At 44.4% G+C, this 21984-nt stretch overlaps 2 protein-coding genes across 2 annotated transcripts in view; both read right to left on the bottom strand.

Moving 5' to 3' along the window:
- The window catches only part of LOC122690637 (serine/threonine-protein phosphatase 2A 65 kDa regulatory subunit A alpha isoform-like), a 29133-nt gene extending 14452 nt beyond the window's left edge, over nucleotides 1-14681 (bottom strand). The window contains exons 1-2 of the mRNA XM_043897521.1: nucleotides 14561-14681; nucleotides 9274-11103 (exon numbers count right to left, since the gene is read on the bottom strand). Coding sequence (XP_043753456.1) covers nucleotides 9304-11073 — 1770 coding nt within the window. The 5' untranslated portion in view covers nucleotides 11074-11103; nucleotides 14561-14681 and the 3' untranslated portion in view covers nucleotides 9274-9303. The remainder of the gene's footprint in view (nucleotides 1-9273; nucleotides 11104-14560) is intronic.
- On the bottom strand, nucleotides 14591-20817 carry LOC122690638 (serine/threonine-protein phosphatase 2A 65 kDa regulatory subunit A alpha isoform-like). The gene is made up of 2 exons (XM_043897522.1): nucleotides 20456-20817; nucleotides 14591-16390 (listed from the first exon to the last, which is right to left on the bottom strand). The coding sequence occupies exon 2, from the start codon at nucleotides 16358-16360 to the stop codon at nucleotides 14591-14593; it is 1770 nt and encodes a 589-aa protein (XP_043753457.1). The 5' UTR covers nucleotides 16361-16390; nucleotides 20456-20817.
- Nucleotides 20818-21984: the final 1167 nt, after the last annotated feature.

Genomic DNA, 21984 nt, shown 5'->3' with positions numbered 1-21984 from the left:
CCAAAGCCAGTGTTCTGGGACAACCCAGAGGGATGGGGTAGGGAGGGAGGTGGGAGGGGGGTTCAAGATGGGGGGACACATGAATACCCATGGCTGATTCATGTTGATGTATGGCAAAAACCATCACAACATTGTAAAGTAATTATCCTCCAGTTAAAATAGATACATTAAAACAAACAAGTAATAGATATCTTAGTAGAACTTTCCAGCATAGGACAGAGAATGAGGTTACCTCAGAGTTGCCAAGAGAGAGGTTATGGTTGAGGGCATGAAAATGGACCAGATCTTTAGGGGGAAAGTTGGATCTTGCAGGATGGCCATGATTAAATTTAAATTATGCATATTATTTCCAACTTTATACCTTTTAATTATAACCTCTCCCTGACATTGTCCTTCCAGACTGAAAAATCTTACTCATTTCCATCCTTGATTAAATAGTAGCTCCATCTCACACCATTCTTGAAGTTTAGGGACTAGTATAATCATTACATATTTTTCTGTTGTCACCAGATGATTTTGTAAAAGGGCAGATGGATATTTGTGGTTTGGTTTTCAGCACCATTACGTTATAGAAATTGGAGGCCCCTGAAGGAGAGTGTTTATCTTATTTAAAACTATCTCCAGCATTTAGCACAGAATTCACTACAGAGTAGGTAGTTATTACATGTTTCTCACACAAATGAACTTTGGAGACACTATTGAAAATAGGTAAAATGAATTACAATGTTCCATAGAACGGTAAGTAGTTCATTCAAACTTCTGAAATATTGATTTTACATCTTGTTGAACTGTGACTTTTGTCAACTGAGATCCAGAGGGTTAAAAGTACAAGTCTGGTTTTAAAAATGCACCTCTGTTTTTAGAAACTAGACATCACAGGATGTCAGCCTTCCTATCAAACTATAATAGCTAAAATCAATCGTCAAAATTCCACCTCAGTCTCTAAAATCCAATTTATTAGCTTTGCTATAAAGTATCCTTCAGCTTATGTATTTTTTCTTTCTTTAAACAGAGTTAAAGAGTTCATTCCTCCACCCCCACCCCCGCCACTTACACTGTGAGAGAGACAAGGACAAACTGTCTCTCCCCACCCCACTGGGTCCTCTTACAACCTTGCAGACTGCCCAGCTCCAGGCAGCAGCAGGAGACGTCAGGTAGCCTGATAGAATTTATTTCCTCCATGCACCAGCTGGTATCACATTCTAGATCTTGAAATTCCCAGGGTTCATTTATCTTCACAATTTCTCACTTGACAATGAAAAGAGGACTACAAAGCTGAGTCTGCATTTAATGTACCATAATGCCAATCTTAGTGCATTGTTTTATGAAGTATTGCTAAAAGAGTTTATACAGTATTTGACAAAAAGGACAATTCCCCACTTGTTTGTGAAGCTAGTTAGTTAACCACAAGTTAGAGCAGGGCTGCTTCCTTTTCTAGTTTAAATATGATATTTGGATCAAGTACAGAGAATTGAAATTAGAACTCAGGACAGAGGTATCACCTGTTAATTTAAAAATTGGTGGGAGGAAGTGAAATTTCTTTCACTTTCTTTTTTCAAATTTATTTTTTCATTATTGCATATAAGGGATAGTGGCAAAATGGCATTATAAACTTCCTTGGGGTATTTTATTATATATCTGTAATTTTTATTAAAATTTATTTTGGTGTTTGTAATTAAGTTTGTGGGTGTACTTAAGAGCACTGTTAGTTTTCTTCTCTGGATAAAATGCTAGTGAAAAAAGAAACAGATCATGACTGGTAGATCTGAACTATTTTGATGGGTGTTCATCTTTATTATGTCTTGTTGACTTCATCCCTTGCCATTGTCTGAACTTCTGTGTGCTGTGACCTGTAGCTGGGAATGGAGAGATAAATATTGGGGCTTCAGTTGCATCAGCAAATAGCTGACTAATGTAGGGAAGGACACAGGAAGGCATTTGGCCAAGGTGCTTTCTAAGGTCTCTTTCTGCACTTAAATCTTATACTTGGTGGTGGAAATGTCTAAATAGGCCTGTTATGGAGAATGAAGAGAGAAAATACAATATTTGACAAAGGCAGAGCTCCCTTTCTGGACTGCCCTGTCAGGTTTCCTTACTCAGCAGGTTTCCTTACTCACTAAGTGACTCACTCCTATGTAGCAGCCTCGTGGTACATAAAGTCTAAATTTGTGGAGTGTCAGTGGGTCTGATTTCAGAACAAGATGAATCTTAGTTTAGTCTCTTGGGCCTGCCTTTTCTTAGCTGTTTGACTTTGGGTAAGGTGTACTAGACCTTTCTAAGCCTCCTCAGGATTCTCATCTCACAATGCCTTCCTGACAAGGGTTATATAAAGATTTAATGAAATGAAGAAAAGTAATGTGCATTGTAAAACATGGTGCAAATTAGGTGCTCAGCAAATAGTGGTTTCCTTCTCCTTCCTCATTTTTGTTAAGTAGGATTATAATTTGCCAATATCGTAGTTATCTTGGAAAGAATTTTAAACATTGCTAAATATGAATAACCTTTCCCAAAATTCTGTTGAACAGGGGGCTGTGCCTTTGTGTGTTTCCGTGGTGAGGGTGTGAGTTTGTGTGCTTGTGATTGCCTGTGTATGTGTGTAAACTTAAATTCAGATGAAATGGTAAATCAGTACCAGTCCTAGCTCACTTAAGAGTGATCTATAAGTTGCTTCTAAATCAGTCACTCCAGTTAACCCAATTCTAGAAGTCTAACTGAAGAATTGCAACTGATATCTGGATAATCCAGACAAATATTATTATTTTCATTCTAAGCCAAGCTGTTAGCATTATATTTATAAAGCATTCCTTTGCAACAGATATAAAGTGTAAAGGAGGAGCAGAGCAGGTATAATCCCTTTAAACTTAAATAGAAAGCTGTTATTGCAGTTCCACTGTCCTATCTATTGTGAAAATGGAGACCAGCGAAGAAAACACATTTATGTCAATCATCAGGTAGCATGTTTTGAGGAGGACTTATCCAGATAATTGCCCTAATTTTTCATCCTGGCCTGTGACTGTTTTCTTTTTTCCTGCCTTACACAGTTTTGCCTTTTTCTTTGTCATCGTCAGTTTGCACTTCTGACATCCTCTGTGTCAGCTGGCCACATTATTGACTTTTATTTTTGTGGAGGTTACTTCTGTAGGAGCATCTCTTCAGCTTCTGATTGCCCTTAGTGGAAAGGAATTTGAATAAAAATGTCTGACAGATGCTACTGAGATGGAGGAGGGTTCGCTGGTGGAGAGGTGAATCATAATGTGAAAGCTGTAGAACTCAGTTCCTCCAACACCCACTCCAGTTTTGGCTCTTTGACAATGCTTTCTCTTTGAGAAAGAGGAACAGTTTGATCTGAATTCTTATTAGGTTCTGAGCCACCAAATTAGAATCTAATAAGCTCATTTGGAAGGGTTTTGAATTAGCTTTAAACAGACCCACGCTGAGCTCATAGAGGAGACCCTCCTACCCTTTCCAGGCAACCTGTAGTTTGTAGACTTAATTTTCAAAGTCTGTTCTTTGTCTCTTTTCTCATGTTGTGCTCTTTTCTCCCTTTGAATGGACTACTTCTAGCTATATCTTACACTTCTAGGGAGAACTGTGACACATCTTATGTGTGACATTATTTAAGAAAGTCAGAAATTTAGAGAGGGAAAAAAAGACACCTTTCTTCAAAATGAGAAAAACTTGGCTTCTGGAATCTTCCCATTTGGCATTCTCCAATAGCACCGATTATCTTTCATTTTTTTTACACCTTTTTATTTGTATTGGGGTATAGCTGATTAACAATGTTGTGATAGTTTCAGTTAAACAGCGAAGTGACTCAGCCATACATATACATGTACCCATTCTCCCCCAAACTCTCCCCACCCCATACACTGGTTATTTTTAAATAAGAACTATTTGGGCATAAAAACACTTTGCCAATATATGCCATAACTTTGCTTGTGCATGCATGCTCATTCGCTTCAGTCGTGTCCGACTATGTGTGACCCTGTGGACTGCGGCCCACCAGGCTCCTCTGTCCATGGGATTCTCCAGGCAAGAATACTGGAGTGGGTTGCCATTACCTTCTCCAGGGGATCTTCCCAACCCAGGGATTGAACCTGTATCTCTTGCATCTCCTGCATTGGCAGGCGGGCTCTGTACTACTAGTGCCACCTAGGAAGCCCAAACCTTGCTTGTAGATGTACAAAAATGTAAAATTGTTTAGAAAAGTAAGAGCCTAGGGTGGTTAGGAGGGGGAAGAAATAGTGTTATGGTCAGCTTGTTGGACCTTTGAGGAAATTGAAAGAGTTAAAGAGGGAGAGGAATAGGTGTGATGATTAGGTGGAGGAGACAAGTTGCCAAGGTAGGTTGGGGTTGACTCTAGGTAGTGCAGCCAGTATGCACCTATGGATATCGTTTTGTACCTGTGCAAATTTACCTGTAGATTCCTAGAAGTGCAGCTGCATAGTCAAAGTGTATGTGCTTTCTTAATTTCCATAGTCATTACCAAGTTGCTCGATATAAAGTTTGGATCAATTTACATTTCTATGAGCAACATATTCATAGCACTTAAGACACTTTTTTTCCCCTCCTTTTCTTTTAGCCTCCCCTGGTATGGACAGGAAGTACATGTGAGTCCAATTCTCCTTTCTTGGTAACTAACTTGGTTTACCTCTCAGAAAGCTGTTACTGTTGTTCAGAAGTTCTACCAGTACTTGTCTATGCTGATGTCCTCCACTACCACAGGACACTTGGCAGATTTTACCAGCTAAAGAGTCATGTTTCCTCAGCTCAGTGAAAAATTTCCCTTATTTCTTGGATGATTCTCTCAACTCCACTCTGTTCTCTCTCTCTCTGGAACCCCTGTTAATAGTGCAATGGAATCACTGAATCTACCTACCCTTCTAAGCCTTTTAGTTTTTCTCATACTCTTCAGCTTTACTTTTCTGCATAGTACTCCAGGAGAACTCCTGATTTTATTTTCCTACTTTTTTATTATGACCTCAGCCCATCCATTGAGCTTTTTGAAAGTGGCCATAATATTTAACATTTTCAAGGTCTCAGTTGCTTCTTGTCAGAAGCAGACTTGGAGAGGGCATGATCGCTGCTTGACCCAGGCTGTCCGAAGCTCCTCCCCTGTCCTTGCAATATATGTTCCATCCTCTGGTCTTTTTGCCCAAGCCATTTCAAGGACACAGCCTTGAGAGAGTCAAGTGTGTTGAGGCCGGACAGCATACATGACCGAACCTATTAAGGTCTCTATATAGACTTTTAAGATTCCACGGAGTGGGAATGGAGATCTAGTCATTTCATGGTGCCCAGACAAGCTTCCCTGGTGGCTTAGAGGGTAAAGCGTCCGCCTGCAATGCAGGAGACCTGGGTTCAATCCCTGAGTCGGGAAGATCCCCTGGAGAAGGAAATGGCAACCCACTCCAGTACCCTTGCCTGGAAAATCCCATGGACGGAGGAGCCTGGGAGGCTGCAGTCCATGGGATCCCAAAGAGTGGGACATGACTGAGAGACTTCACTTTCACTTTCAGACAAGCCCTTGCTGCTTAACCCTGCCACCTACCAGTCTGGACTGCCTGTTGTTGTTGTTTTTTTTTTTCGTCTCACCTTGCCCTCCCTGTACCAGGACTGTTTTCAGATTTCACTCAGGGAAGTTCCTTTTTTAGAGAAGCCTGTTATTTCTAAATGGATTTAAACTACACTGAAAACTTACATTTATTTTCTTTTTCCTGTGCTGACACTGTTTCTTGTGAAGTTAATTTTTCTGGTTGTTGAGTTTGGTAGTTTTCTTTCATTTTGTTGATTTTCCTCTAATGTATGAGGGTTCTTGGTGTTCTGTATACATAATTGCTCCAATTGATCCTTATTGGTTAGTTCAAGCTTAGTTTCTGCATCCTAGGAGAGAATCTCCATTTCCTTGACAATGGGTAAATGTTTTTTTTTTTTTTTTGGGTAAATGTTTTAACAATAGGGATTCTTAATCCAGCACTTAGTGAGGGAGGCAGGGGCTGTATGGCTGTGTGTCCTTTCATTTAGGGTGTATGGGGAGCTTGTTTCTTGGGTGCAGGGTCTTCTGTTCCCTCATAATGGCCTTATATGACTCATGGCAGTGTCCTCCTTCTCTTACCACAAGGGGCATTCTGACAGTACTTGTCAAAACTTAAAATATGTACTTCATAAACTTTTACCATTAACATCAGTCTGGTTAAAAGAGGACTTTGATTTGAGATCTCAGTCTTTTTTGGGGGGGGGGGGAAGTGGGAGGGGGGATCGGGATGGGGAATACATGTAAATCCATGGCTGATTCATGTCAATGTATGACAAAAACCACTACAATACTGTAAAGTAATTAGCCTCCAACTAATAAAAATAAATGGAAAACAAACAAACAAACAAAAAAGACTGAGATCTCAAAAAAAATCTAGTATTTTAAAGACCAGTCTGCCTCTCTAATTTCTGAGGTAATATTTAGGATTCTTTTTTGGATTACTCCTCAACATAATTTGAAATCATTACTTGTGTAATTGATACTTACACAGAGAAGTGGCAGTGCCAGAATTTTACCAAAATCTTACTTTCACTTCTCGTAATCTAATTTTTATCACTTAGAATCTCATTTCACAGTTGAAATGCCAAAAGTGGGGGAATATAGTCTACTGTAGTTTTAAAACATGATTTATGAAAAAAAAACCTACTTATTTGCTCTTCATTACTTTAACCTTTGTAGGAATGTGTTATTTATCACCTACCACAATATAGACTGAGGAACAAAACAAGCTCATGGACCCTGTGACTCATGTTGTTTTGTGATAATATATTGGTCCGAGTTTAGACTGCAGCTTTATTAAGAATCCCTATGCTCCTCTGAAGAATTGCCTCGGTTTTTTTTTTTTTAAAGCAGACAAAGCCCTTTAAATCTATAAAAGATGCTAAAATTATGATTGATTCTTATGTTTTTAAAAATCTCCAATCTTTTTTCTCATTTTAAAATGGAAAAACATATTGACTTTTGGGAAGTGGAGATGTAGGAACATTCATATTTAGTTAGCTGGAGAAGACTATGAATTGAAATTTCAAAGCCATATTTTAGTCAAAGGGTAATGGAAATTTAGAGCAAAAGGCATCTTTAGATAGCTTTGTGGTGATGTGTGAAGAGCAGAGAATTGAAGTCAGAAAACCTAAGGTCGAGTTCCTGCTTTCCACTTTCTCATTGTGTGACCCAACTCATGGCATAAATTCATTAAACTCTGTTTCCTCATCTGTGAAAGTAAGAAAATACCTGCCTTATAAATTGTATTGTTTTTTTTTTTTTTGTCAGGATGAAATGACACAGTATACAAAAAGTCTATTGGGAACTATGAGCTCCTGTTCAAATGTATGATGATTACTTTTTTATGAAGGAGAAAACAAACCCCTGTTCATCAGGTGCTGTGCTTAGTCGCTCAGTTGTGTCTGACTCTTTGTGACCCCATGGACTGTGGCCTGCCAGTTCCACTGTCCATGGGGATCCTCCAGGCAAGAAAAATGGAGTGGGTTGCCATTTCTTTCTCCAGGGGAACTTCCCAACCCAGGGATCAAACCCAGGTCTCCCACATTGCAAGCGGATTCTTTATCGTCTGAGCCACCAGGGAATCCCAAGAATACGAAAGTGGGTAGCCTATCCCTTCTCCAGGGGAATCTTCCAGACCTAGGAATCAAAATGAGGGCTCCTGCATTCCAGGTGGATTCTTTACCAGCTGAGCTACCATTACCAGTGGTAGAGCCAGGTCTCCTAAATCAGTCTGATAGTCTTTCCAACTAGAGTATAACTGTTAAAATGTGCTCATCTTCTTAGCTACTCAGAGACCTTACCAGAACTTTATACTTATGCCACGCTCCAAAAAGACCTGAACTTCTGAATCTTACTTAGTAATGTCTTTTTGTGGGTAAGAGGAAGCAACTGGTTTAATTTGATGGGTCTTGTTCTGTCTGTTCTGGCCTAAAACACCTAAGCTGGTCCCTTTTTTTCCCCCTACTTTTTACCAGTTATGCCATGTGGTATTTCCCTGCCTTAAATCAGCTTCATAACATAATTTTACAACACATAATTCTTACATGGATCTTTTTTATAAAAAAATATTAATTTGAGGGAATTTCCCAGCAGTCCAGTGGATAAGACTTTGAGCTTTCATTACCGAGGGTGCCAGTTCAAACCCTGGTCCAGAAACTAAGTTCCCTTAAGCTCCATGGTGCAGGGGAAAAAAATTAATTAATTTGGAGCCAAGCACTGCAGAAAAGGCTTGTATTTTTGATTCTTATTTAATAGACTATATAGAATTCCACACTCACATTTTACTTTGCCAAATGTTTGTGAAATTCTTGGGTGTTTGGTTTCCTTTTATAGCTGCTTCCACAAAGTATCAAAAAGAGCTGGAGGATGACTTTCCACCTCAGTCTAAGGTTAGCTGGAACAAAGTGGTCCCAGTTCTCTCCCAGAGTTCTCCAGATAATTAGAGGGAAGCTGAATGCCTTATGTTTAATAGAATTATTTAGGTTCATTAAATAAAAGGGTCCAGGATAAGGAAATTGAATCTGCAGATTCAAGGTACAATTAATTGAGGCTTACAATATTATTCACTTAAGCAGATGTGGGAAAACAGGCAATAACTCATTCAAATAGGAAAAAGGTGAATATTCATGTCCAGCTAAAGAGAAGAAAGGGAGAAAAATACGAAAACATGACAATCTTTTCACTTATTTTTTAGGACAATAATGATGCAAATTACAAAGATTGGAAGGTGTTAAAACAGTAAGAATCTTTGTGATTTGTAGAAAGAGCTACCTTTTTTTTTTTTTTTGGCGGAAACATGTATTTTCCCATGAATCTATTTTCATTATTTTTTAAAAATTTCTAGACCTTTATTTCTCTGTGAAAAGGGGGTAAAAGGAATAAAATAAAAATGGCACAACTGACACAACCAACCAACTGAGGGGGAAGGAGGAGAGGTGGAGAAATTGATGGGGCAGGGGTCCCCGTTATAGGAGCAGGAGCCTGCAACCTGAGATGCCCGCATCTACCCCCAGCACAGCAGGAACAACCCTTGCTTCTAGGGTCTCTGCCCTGTCCCACCTTGGGCACCCCCAACCCCGTGGGAGTGGACGGTGAGAAGTTGGATTCCCAGGCTGGGGCCAGGAACCATGCTGGGGGAGGGGCCTGGGATCAGAACATGCACAGGGAGTGAGAGCCAAGGGCACTGTCCCCCCAAGGGAGGGACTCGGGGGGGGGGGGGAGGGGAGGGTGAATACCAGAGGCTGGCGTTGGCTCCTCTTCCAGCATCAGGCGAGAGACAGGACAGTCAGAGCCTCCTGGGCGAAGTACTTGACATCCATGTCCTGGTCCTGGGTCAGCTTCTCCAGGATGGGCTTGACCTCGGTCTGCAGCGTGCTGTTGTCCAGGATGGACCCGATCTTCTGTAGGGACTTGGCCACGTTGAAGCGGACATTGGCGATGGGGTCCTCCGCCATATACAGCACTGTGGGCAGCATGTGCTTGGTGGTGATGTCCTGCCCACAGACCTTAGACAGCACATTGATGCAGAAGAGCGTAGTCATGCGGTGCAGGTAGTTGGGTTCCTCAGACAGGGTCAGGACCCTGGGGATGATAGTGGCAAGGGCCCACTCCTTCCCAAACTGCTCCACCAGCTTCTTCAGGTTGTTGGTGGCCGCCTCGCGGATGGCATAGACGTGATCCACAAGCCAGGACATGCACAAGGAGTGGAGCTGAGCATCAAAGAACTCCAGCCCAAACTGTCCAGCCAGCAGAGGCATGTACTCAACGATGGCCAGACGCACCCGCCACTTGGCATCCTCCGCAAGCTCCATGATGGTGGGGAGCAGGAATTGGGACAGCTGCTGGATGCCGATCACCTCTTTCATGCAATCGAGGTTGGAGATGATGTTCAGCCGCACATCCGGGCACTCATCCTTCAGCAGAGCCAGGAAGAAGGGCATGAGGTGCTCGATGGTGTTATCTTTGCCCAGGATCGGGGAGAGGCCCATGATGACGGAGGCCAGGGCTGACCTGACATGCTGGTTGGTGTCGGAGACCAGCTCCTTGCTGCAGGGCAAGATCTCAGTCAGGATCACTTTCTCCCGATAGTCAGCAGAGAGATTTTCACAGAATTCTTTGAGCTTGAGGGAGGCGGCGGCCCTCACCTCGGGCTCACAGTCTTTGATCAGGTTCTGGAAGGCAGGGACCAGGTCCGTCTTGGTGACCTCAGGCCCCACTGCTGTCTGGAGCTCTGTGAACTTGTTGGCCACCATGTAACGGACACGCCAGGATGTGTCCTCAGCAGCCTGGCACAGAGTGATCATCACCAGGGCCTCCAGGGCCTCCTGGGGCAGGAGCTGGGCGATGTTCACACACACTTCCACCGTTAGTAGCCGCACCGAATCCTGCTCATCAGAGGCCAGGTTGGAGAATATGGGGATGATCTCGCTCTTGATGTCATCCATCTCAAGCACCTTGGCGAAATCCCCCAGGTTGGAGGCTGCTGCACACCGCACCAAGAGGTCGTCATCTGAGCACAAGTCCCGAAAGCACTGTAGAAGTTCCGCCTTGACAGCAATGGACACGCGAGGGTAGCAGACGGAGAAAAGGCTGCAGGCTGAGATGCGGGAGGTGACCAAGTCACCGTCCACCATCCGCTTCACGAGTGGCACAAAGTGGTCCTCGAGATGGGAGGGTGAGTGCTCATGCGAGATGGCCCGCAGGGACTCCACCGCCTTGTCCCGCACTATGGCCTCATCCACCATGGCCAGCAACTCTAGGGGTGGCAGCAGGCAGTGAGCATACTCGGGACCTCCGACCAGAGGGGTGAAGGTGCTCAGCTCCTCCGCCAGGGCCAAGAGGACCCCGTCCTCATCGTACATGATGTCTATAATGAAGGGCAGAAGCTCACTGCGGGTCTTTTCGACTCCAAGGGCCAAGGCGATGATGGGCAGCTTCTTGATGCTGTTGATGCGAAGCTGAATATCCTCGTTCTGGAGCTCGTCTATGAGGATCGAGATGGGGTTGAGCGAGTCATCGCCGTCGGCCGCCGCCATCTTCTTTCCTCACAGACTGCAGCCAGCGCTCTGGTAAAACAGGCACGGAAATGGCTGGGCTGGGAGGAGTAAAGAACGGCGTGGGGATGCCTGAGCCACTTTACAGGGACTGCCCCACTTTCATTGGCCACGCTGCGCCGTGGTGAGCCTGCGTTTCATTTCATTTGTCCAAACCAACCAAGCCCCACCTACCACCCATTTGCCATTGGCGGAAGGGACCAGATTAACTTTGCAGGAGCCTGGGGCGGAGTTGGGAGGCGTGCAGGACGGGAGGGGGGAGCACGCAATGGAGGGGTGGGGGTTGGGGACGCACAGAGGTTGTGGGGGAGTTGGGCGGGGCTTTCCTGGAGCCTCTATAGTAAAGAGTCCACCTGCATTTCAGGAGACCGTGGTTTCATCGCTAGGTCAGGATGATCCCCTGGAGAATTGAATGGCTATCCACTCCAGTATTCTTGCCTAGAGAATTCCATGGACAGAGGAGCCTGGCCTCTGGGGTGTCAGGCACAGTCCATAAGGTGGCAGAGTTGATCCCGACTTAGTGACTAATGCACAGACGCATAGGAGAAGAGGATATATATTTCCATTATTAATTAGAAAACTTGATGTGCAAATGGTCTGGATATCTGCTTATTATCAAGAAAGACTAAAATTTTAAGTGAACTTTTAATTTTTGAATAGTTTCAGATTTCATAAATATTATTATGATAGTACAAAGGGTTCTCAAATATTCCACACCAGTTTTCCCTTTTGTAACAGCTTACCTTGGTGTGGTACTTTGCTCACAATGGGCGAACCAGTATTCATATATTAGTGTTAACTGAAGTCCATTCTTTATTCAGATTCATTTGCTCTTCTTTATCTGATATCCTTTTTCTGTTCCTAGATCCCACCCAGGTTTATCACATTACATTGTGTTATCATGTCTCCTCTAGACTATGATAGGTTCTCAAACTTTTCTTGTTTTTCATGACTTTGATAGTTTCGAGGAATACTATTCAGGTGTTTTGTAGAATGTCCCTTACTTGGGATGTGTTTGACGTTTATCTTAGGGTTAGACTGAGGTTGTGTATCCTTGGGGAGAAGACCACAGAGGTAAAATGCCATTTTTGTTTCCTCATTGTAAAGTTGCTCTTTCTACCCCTTTCTATACTGTGATCTTTGGAAGAAAGTGACTCCACACTTACGGTGTAGGGAAGAAGGACTGAATTTTAAGTGTAATAGAAAAATCATTATCATTGGCAAACATTCTAATCAGAAAGTGATTAATATCATAAGTGCATTTGGCAGGCTCCTTTGACCAGTAAACTTAGAGACGTGTATTTTGTGGCTAACATCTTGGTAGGCAAAGTGGGCGGCCCTATTTCTTAGAACCAGACTCTTCTTTAGGGCAATTCTCTTTGTCTAGGGAGATGGCCAGAATTACAGGTGCTGAAATTTTAATTTACTGCTGATACGAGTGGTGGGCTACAGTCCATAAGGTTGCACAGAGTCAGACATGACTGAAGCACACACACTCCCACCACTTCTCAGAGATATTGCAGGTCTTACACACTCTTGTGTCACACGTGAACAAACATTCAAATCACCTCATTGTTGTTGTTTAGTCACCTAGTCATTTCCAAGACTTTTGTGACTCCATGGACTGTAGCCTGCCAGGCATCTCTGTCCATGGGATTCTCTAGGCAAGAATACTGGAGTTGGTTGCCATTTCCTTCTCCAGGGGATCTTCCCAACCCAGGGATTGATCCCAGGTCTCTCAAATTTCAGGCAGATTCTTTACTGTCTGAGCAACCAGGGAATCCCAAGAATACGAAAGTGGGTAGCCTATCCCTTCTCCAGGGGAATCTTCCTGACCCAGGAATCAAAATGAGGGCTCCTGCATTCCAGGTGGATTCTTTACCAGCTGAGCTACCATTACCAGTGGTAGAGCCAGGTCTCCTAAATCAGTCTGATAGTCTTTCCAACTGGAGTATAATTTTAAAAATGTGCTCATCTTCTTAGCTACTCAGAGATCTTACCAGAACTCTAAAGTTATGCCACTCTCCATAAAGACCTGAACTTCTGAATCTTACTTAGTAATGTCTTTTTGTGGGTAAGAGGAAGCAACTGGTTTAATTTGATGGGCCTTGTTCTGTCTCTTCTGGCCTAAACCACCCAAGCTGGTCCTTGTTTTTTTTTTTTTTTTTTTTTTTTACTTTTTACCAGTTATGCCATGTTAAAAATCTTCAATTTATACTTAAAGTGGTATTTCCCTGCTTTAAATCAGCTTCATAACATAATTTTACAACACACTTCTTACATGAATCTTTTTTTAAAAAAATATTAATTTGGAGGAATTTCCCAGCAGTCCAGTGGATAAGACTTTGAGCTTTCATTACCGAGGGTGCCAGTTCAAACCCTGGTCCAGAAACTAAGTTCCCTTAAGCTCCATGGTGCAGGGGAAAAAAATTAATTAATTTGGAGCCAAGCACTGCAGAAAAGGCTTGTATTTTTGATTCTTATTTAATAGACTATATAGAATTCCACACTCACATTTTACTTTGCCAAATGTTTGTGAAATTCTTGGGTGTTTGGTTTCCTTTTATAGCTGCTTCCACAAAGTATCAAAAAGAGCTGGAGGATGACTTTCCACCTCAGTCTAAGGTTAGCTGGAACAAAGTGGTCCCAGTTCTCTCCCAGAGTTCTCCAGATAATTAGAGGGAAGCTGAATGCCTTATGTTTAATAGAATTATTTAGGTTCATTAAATAAAAGGGTCCAGGATAAGGAAATTGAATCTGCAGATTCAAGGTACAATTAATTGAGGCTTACAATATTATTCACTTAAGCAGATGTGGGAAAACAGGCAATAACTCATTCAAATAGGAAAAAGGTGAATATTCATGTCCAGCTAAAGAGAAGAAAGGGAGAAAAATACGAAAACATGACAATCTTTTCACTTATTTTTTAGGACAATAATGATGCAAATTACAAAGATTGGAAGGTGTTAAAACAGTAAGAATCTTTGTGATTTGTAGAAAGAGCTACCTTTTTTTTTTTTTTTGGCGGAAACATGTATTTTCCCATGAATCTATTTTCATTATTTTTTTAAAATTTCTAGACCTTTATTTCTCTGTGAAAAGGGGGTAAAAGGAATAAAATAAAAATGGCACAACTGACACAACCAACCAACTGAGGGGGAAGGAGGAGAGGTGGAGAAATTGATGGGGCAGGGGTCCCCGTTATAGGAGCAGGAGCCTGCAACCTGAGATGCCCGCATCTACCCCCAGCACAGCAGGAACAACCCTTGCTTCTAGGGTCTCTGCCCTGTCCCACCTTGGGCACCCCCAACCCCGTGGGAGTGGACGGTGAGATGTTGGATTCCCAGGCTGGGGCCAGGAACCATGCTGGGGGAGGGGCCTGGGATCAGAACATGCACAGGGAGTGAGAGCCAAGGGCACTGTCCCCCCAAGGGAGGGACTCGGGGGGGGGGGAGGGGAGGGTGAATACCAGAGGCTGGCGTTGGCTCCTCTTCCAGCATCAGGCGAGAGACAGGACAGTCAGAGCCTCCTGGGCGAAGTACTTGACATCCATGTCCTGGTCCTGGGTCAGCTTCTCCAGGATGGGCTTGACCTCGGTCTGCAGCGTGCTGTTGTCCAGGATGGACCCGATCTTCTGTAGGGACTTGGCCACGTTGAAGCGGACATTGGCGATGGGGTCCTCCGCCATATACAGCACTGTGGGCAGCATGTGCTTGGTGGTGATGTCCTGCCCACAGACCTTAGACAGCACATTGATGCAGAAGAGCGTAGTCATGCGGTGCAGGTAGTTGGGTTCCTCAGACAGGGTCAGGACCCTGGGGATGATAGTGGCAAGGGCCCACTCCTTCCCAAACTGCTCCACCAGCTTCTTCAGGTTGTTGGTGGCCGCCTCGCGGATGGCATAGACATGATCCACAAGCCAGGACATGCACAAGGAGTGGAGCTGAGCATCAAAGAACTCCAGCCCAAACTGTCCAGCCAGCAGAGGCATGTACTCAACGATGGCCAGACGCACCCGCCACTTGGCATCCTCCGCAAGCTCCATGATGGTGGGGAGCAGGAATTGGGACAGCTGCTGGATGCCGATCACCTCTTTCATGCAATCGAGGTTGGAGATGATGTTCAGCCGCACATCCGGGCACTCATCCTTCAGCAGAGCCAGGAAGAAGGGCATGAGGTGCTCGATGGTGTTATCTTTGCCCAGGATCGGGGAGAGGCCCATGATGACGGAGGCCAGGGCTGACCTGACATGCTGGTTGGTGTCGGAGACCAGCTCCTTGCTGCAGGGCAAGATCTCGGTCAGCATCACTTTCTCCCGATAGTCAGCAGAGAGATTTTCACAGAATTCTTTGAGCTTGAGGGAGGCGGCGGCCCTCACCTCGGGCTCACAGTCTTTGATCAGGTTCTGGAAGGCAGGGACCAGGTCCGTCTTGGTGACCTCAGACCCCACTGCTGTCTGGAGCTCTGTGAACTTGTTGGCCACCATGTAACGGACGCGCCAGGATGTGTCCTCGCCAGCCTGGCACAGAGTGATCATCACCAGGGCCTCCAGGGCCTCCTGGGGCAGGAGCTGGGCGATGTTCACACACACTTCCACCGTTAGCAGCCGCACCGAATCCTGCTCATCAGAGGCCAGGTTGGAGAATATGGGGATGATCTCGCTCTTGATGTCATCCATCTCAAGCACCTTGGCGAAATCCCCCAGGTTGGAGGCTGCTGCACACCGCACCAAGAGGTCGTCATCTGAGCACAAGTCCCGAAAGCACTGTAGAAGTTCCGCCTTGACAGCAATGGACACGCGAGGGTAGCAGACGGAGAAAAGGCTGCAGGCTGAGATGCGGGAGGTGACCAAGTCACCGTCCACCATCCGCTTCACGAGTGGCACAAAGTGGTCCTCGAGATGGGAGGGTGAGTGCTCATGCGAGATGGCCCGCAGGGACTCCACCGCCTTGTCCCGCACTATGGCCTCATCCACCATGGCCAGCAACTCTAGGGGTGGCAGCAGGCAGTGAGCATACTCGGGACCTCCGACCAGAGGGGTGAAGGTGCTCAGCTCCTCCGCCAGGGCCAAGAGGACCTCGTCCTCATCGTACATGATGTCTATAATGAAGGGCAGAAGCTCACTGCGGGTCTTTTCGACTCCAAGGGCCAAGGCGATGATGGGCAGCTTCTTGATGCTGTTGATGCGAAGCTGAATATCCTCGTTCTGGAGCTCGTCTATGAGGATCGAGATGGGGTTGAGCGAGTCATCGCCGTCGGCCGCCGCCATCTTCTTTCCTCACAGACTGCAGCCAGCGCTCTGGTAAAACAGGCACGGAAATGGCTGGGCTGGGAGGAGTAAAGAACAGCGTGGGGATGCCTGACCCTCTTTACAGGGGCGACCCCACAGTCATTGGCCATGCCACCCCTAATTGAGCCTGCTTTTGTTAGTTTCATTTGAACAAATGAAGTCCTACCTACCACCCCTTTGCCATTGGCTGAAGTGACCAGATTGATTAACTTTGCAGGAGTGTGTGGTTGGTTTGTGAGGCATGCAGGATAGGAGGGGGGAGCACGGAGTGTTTGGGTGGGGGTGGGGGACGCACGGAATTTATGGGGGGAGTGGGGCATGGCTTCCCTGGAGCCTCTGATGGTAGAGAGTCTGCGTGCAATGCAGGAGACCCTGGTTTGATCTCTAGGTCGGGATGATTCCCTGGAGAAAGGAATGGCTCTCCATTCCAGGTTTTTGCCTGGAGAATTCCATGGACAGAAACCTGGCGGGCTACTGTCCATGGGATGGCAAGGAGTTGGACATGGCTTAGTGACTAATGCACACAAACACAGGAGAAGAGGATTCTATTTTCATTATTAATTAGAAAATTTGACATGCAAATGGTCTGGATATCTGCTTATTATCAAGAAGAAAGATTGGAATTTTAAGTGAACTTTTAATTTTTGAATAGTTTCAGATTTCATAAATATTATTATGATAGTACAAAGGGTTCTCAAATATTCCACACCAGTTTTCCCTTTTGTAACAGCTTACCTTGGTGTGGTACTTTGCTCACAATGGGCGAACCAGTATTCATATATTAGTGTTAACTGAAGTCCATTCTTTATTCAGATTCATTTGCTCTTCTTTATCTGATATCCTTTTTCTGTTCCTAGATCCCACCCAGGTTTATCACATTACATTGTGTTATCATGTCTCCTCTAGACTATGATAGGTTCTCAAACTTTTCTTGTTTTTCATGACTTTGATAGTTTCGAGGAATACTATTCAGGTGTTTTGTAGAATGTCCCTTACTTGGGATGTGTTTGACGTTTATCTCAGGGTTAGACTGAGGTTGTGTATCCTTGGGGAGAAGACCACAGAGGTAAAATGCCATTTTTGTTTCCTCATTGTAAAGTTGCTCTTTCTACCCCTTTCTATACTGTGATCTTTGGAAGAAAGTGACTCCACACTTACGGTGTAGGGAAGAAGGACTGAATTTTAAGTGTAATAGAAAAATCATTATCATTGGCAAACATTCTAATCAGAAAGTGATTAATATCATAAGTGCATTTGGCAGGCTCCTTTGACCAGTAAACTTAGAGACGTGTATTTTGTGGCTAACATCTTGGTAGGCAAAGTGGGCGGCCCTATTTCTTAGAACCAGACTCTTCTTTAGGGCAATTCTCTTTGTCTAGGGAGATGGCCAGAATTACAGGCGCTGAAATTTTAATTTACCGCTGCTATGAGTGGTGGGCTACAGTCCATAGGGTTGCACAGAGTCAGACATGACTGAAGCACACATGCTCCCACCACTTCTCAGAGATATTGCAGGTCTTACACACTCTTGTGTCACATGTGAGCAAACATCCAAATCACCTCATTGTTGTTGTTTAGTCACCTAGTCATTTCCAAGACTTTTGTGACCCCATGCACTGTAGCCCGCCAGGCATCTCTGTCCATGGGATTTCATAGGCAAGAATACTGGAGTTGGTTGCCATTTCCTTCTCCAAGGGATCTTCCTCCCCCAGGACTTGTTAAAATGCAAATCCTATAGCTCCACTGGAGACAACTGAGTCAGAAACGTTGTGTGTGGAGCTCTGAAATCTGATTTTTAACAAACCCTCGAGGTGATTTGGAATTCCATAGGGGTCAGTGGCAAAGAATCCACCTACCAATGCAAGAGGTGCACAATTGCTCTCATTTCACACACTAACAAAGTAGTGTTCAAAATTCTCCAAGCTAGGCTTCAACAGGACATGAACAAGAAGTTCCAGATGTCCAAGCTGGATTTAGAAAAGGCAGAGGAAGCAGATATCAAATTTCCAATATCTGTTGGGTTATAGAAAAGTAAGAGAATTCCAGAAAAGCATCTATTTCATTGGCTACGCTAAAGCCTTTGACTGTGTGGATCACAACAAACTGTGGAAAATTCTGAAAGAGATGGGAATACCAGACCACCTGACCTGCCTCCTGTAAAACCTGTATGCAGGTCTAGAAGCAACAGTTAGAACCGGACATGGAACAGCAGGCTGCTTCCAAATTGTGAAGGGAGTACATCAAGACTGTATATGTCACCCTGCTTATTTAACTTATATGCAGAGTACATCATGCAAAATGCTGGGCTGGATGAAGCATAAGGTAGAATCAAGATTGCCAGGAGAAACATCAGTAACGTCAGATATGCAGATGACACCACCCTTATGGCAGAAAGCAAAGAGGAACTAAAGAGCATCTGGATGAAAGGGAAAGAGGAGATTGAAAAATCTGGCTTAAAACACAACATTCAAAAAAAGAAGATCATGGCATCCATTTCCATCACTTCATGGCAAATAGATGAGGAAACAATGAAAACAGTGACTGACTTTATATTCTTGGGTTCCAAAATTACTGCAGATGTTGACTGCAGCCCTAAAATTAAAAGAAAAGCTATGACCAACCTAGATAGCATATTAAAAAGCAGAGACATTACTTTGCCAACGAAGGTCCATCTAGTCAAACCTATAGTTTTTCCAGTAGTCATGTATGAATGTGAGACTTGGACTCACAAGAAGGTGAGTGCTGAAGAATTGATGCTTTTTAGCTGTGGTGTTGGAGAACACTCTTAATAGTTTCTTGGACTTCGAGGAGATCAAACCAGTCAATCCTAAAGGAAATCAGTCCTGAATATTCTTTGGAAGGACTTATGGTGAAGCTGAAGTTCCAATACTTTGGCTACCTGATTCGAAGAGTAACCCATTGGAAAAGACCTTGATGCTGGGAAAGATTGAAGGCAAGTGGAGAAGGGGAAAACAGAGGATGAGATGGTTGGATGGCATCACTTGCTTGATGGACATGAGTTTGAGTAAGCTTCAGGAGATGGTAAAGGACAGGGAAGCCTGGTGTGCTGCACTCCATGGGGTCGCAAAAAGTCACAACTGAGTGACTGAAAAACAAGAATCACCCAGGTAGCACAGTGGTAAAGAATCTGCCTGCCATTTCAGGAGACGCTAGAGACTGGTTGATCTCTGGTTTTGGAAGATTCCCCTGGAGAAGCAAATGACAAGCCACTCCAATATTCTTGCCTGGAAAATTCCGTGGACAGAGGAGCCTGGCTGGCTACAGTCCATGGGGTCGCAGAGTCAGATGAGACCGAGCACATTGATATTGACTGCAGTGCTCACAGATTCAAAACACCTTAGCGGCATTAGCTTAATTCTGTGTTCAACTGCTGCCTCAGAATTACAGTTTGTGTTAGGCCTTTATCTTTCAGTTAGGATTGCTACAGGGAACAACCTTTGATATTTACTTCAGGCTTTTCTGTGACTCTCATTTTATGGACTCTGCTATTTGCCATAGTTTCCTCTACTTAAGGCCCCAGTTGAATTCCTCCACTCTGAAAACCCTGTTTTCACTAAGAAACTGATATACGATCTGTTCTGGGTGAAGGAGAGTGGTATGGTATGTTGTTTTGGCTTCTGGAAGGCTTACAGTCTCGATTAACACAACTGTACTGACTCCTGGTGTTCCTACATTTATTCCTTCATAGGATGGCCCCTGCTCCATTTTGGTAAATTATTTTTGTATTTGTACTGTACATTTCTGGAAATTAATAATATTAATCAGCATGTAGTAGGCACTTAATCATTTAACCTTTGCATCATCCCTAAGTTAAAAAAATGTTTTTCATTGAAATATAGTTGATTTACAATATTGTGTTAGTTTCCTGTGTACAGCAAAGTGATTCCAATATATATTTTTAATATATTTATATATATAAATCTTTTTCATTCCACCTTAATTTTTAAATTCATTATTTTTCCCATTTTACAGATGAGAGAATGAAGAGTCAGGTGACTCATCTTCCTAAAGGTCCCCCAAATATGAAGTGGTGAACTAGGGGCTGAAACTCACCTCTGTCACTCTCAGGATTCCTGAAGTTAAGAAGCAGCAGCTGCGTGGTTTGGAAGATAGAACCCAGGTGGCTGGTTATAATCACTGGAACCTGGCGCTTCTTGCGGACTCGGCTTTCCCATTCCAACAATGGCGGATAATAATGCTCTCCTCACAAAAATTGTCTTGAGTTGGAGAAAATCATGGATATAAAGTACTTTTGGAATCCCGTGTTCATGGTAAGTACTTGTCTTGCCGCTCACACTGTTCACTGAACCCAGGGTAGATAAGGCGTGATCGGGGAAGATGGAAGAAGACTTGAAGAGCTGTGGGCACTGCAGACATGTTTATTCTCTCTGGGCAGCAGCCGCCGCCGCAGGGAGTCTTCAAAGACTACTGATATGCTAGGACAGACAAAAGTGGCCCATGGCCAAGTGGGTGCGCAGGCCCAGTGCTACCAAGGTCAGCAATATCGTTGTTGACAGAACGTAAGGTATGAGGCCGTGAGAGAGTGGGACAGGAGAGCCTGACTGACTCTGTGTTGTCAGTTAACTTCTCCACAACCCACCCCTCAGGGTCTTCTGTCCCACTGTTTACATAGGCTCGGCCCTCTGTGGCTTCTTTCTGGAGCACACCGCTGCTGCTTGTACCCATATTCCACAACAACAGTGAAAGCTACAACAACAAACCACTAGAGTGCAGGCTACACACCCAATACAGAGCAAACTCCAATGCCAGGTACTGGACAGGCTGCCCACCATTCTTGCAGTGGGTCTCCAGTTAGGCATTGCACATCATAGATTTCTCACATCCTATGGCTCCACATGGAGCATAAGAGGAGAACTCATGAGAGACCTCAGGGAGAGTACAAATACACCTTTCATCACTGAGGCAGCTCCCTGTGGTCTTGGCCAGGTGACATGCACAAGAGGGGACCAGGTGCTTGTCATCCAGGGTACAACCTGAAAGTCATGTTGCAGCCCTTGCCCACATGGGGCTAGGAAAGCTACCCACCACATGTGGGGTGTCTTTATCTTCCATGGCCAAGTCCAGTCCACCATCTGTCCTTGTGCAGTCTCCTTTGGGGCTGGCAACAGGATATTACCTTGGGTTCCATAGCCAGGCTTTAGGCGAATAGCTGTTGTTACCACCTGCAGTTGTATTGGCGCAGCAGCACGATGCAGAAGAGCCTCCACCAGGGTGATTCCACCCCTGTGTGGTTTTTCATTGAGAACCTATAAAACCCCCCATGCGTGTCGGGTCCACCCCTTCAAGGAGGGGGGAATCAATAGACAGCCGCAAGCCTTATTTTAACAAACCATTATATGGCTCAATCAGATCCCTGTCTGTGGGTGATAAGGGACATGAAATACCCATTGAATTCCCAGCCTCTGTGCCCAGTGCTGGACTTCTTTTCCGGTGAAATGGGTACCCTGGTCACTTGCTATAATTAGAGGATGGCCATACATGGCTGTCAGGCAGTCAAACCCCTTAAGTGTACAGCGATAGTCAGCAGCCTTACATGGCCAGGCAAACAGCAAACCTGTAGC

Source organism: Cervus elaphus, chromosome X, assembly GCF_910594005.1.
Source record: "Cervus elaphus chromosome X, mCerEla1.1, whole genome shotgun sequence".
NCBI classification, from domain to species: domain Eukaryota; kingdom Metazoa; phylum Chordata; class Mammalia; order Artiodactyla; family Cervidae; genus Cervus; species Cervus elaphus.
The sequence above is the reverse complement of the archived record's forward strand: the minus strand, read 5'-3'. Positions and strand labels throughout refer to the sequence as shown.

Bases quoted from the DNA above. Each gene is read 5' to 3' on its own strand.
- LOC122690638 (XM_043897522.1), bottom strand. From the start codon at position 16,360: ATGGCGGCGGCCGACGGCGATGACTCGCTCAACCCCATCTCGATCCTC.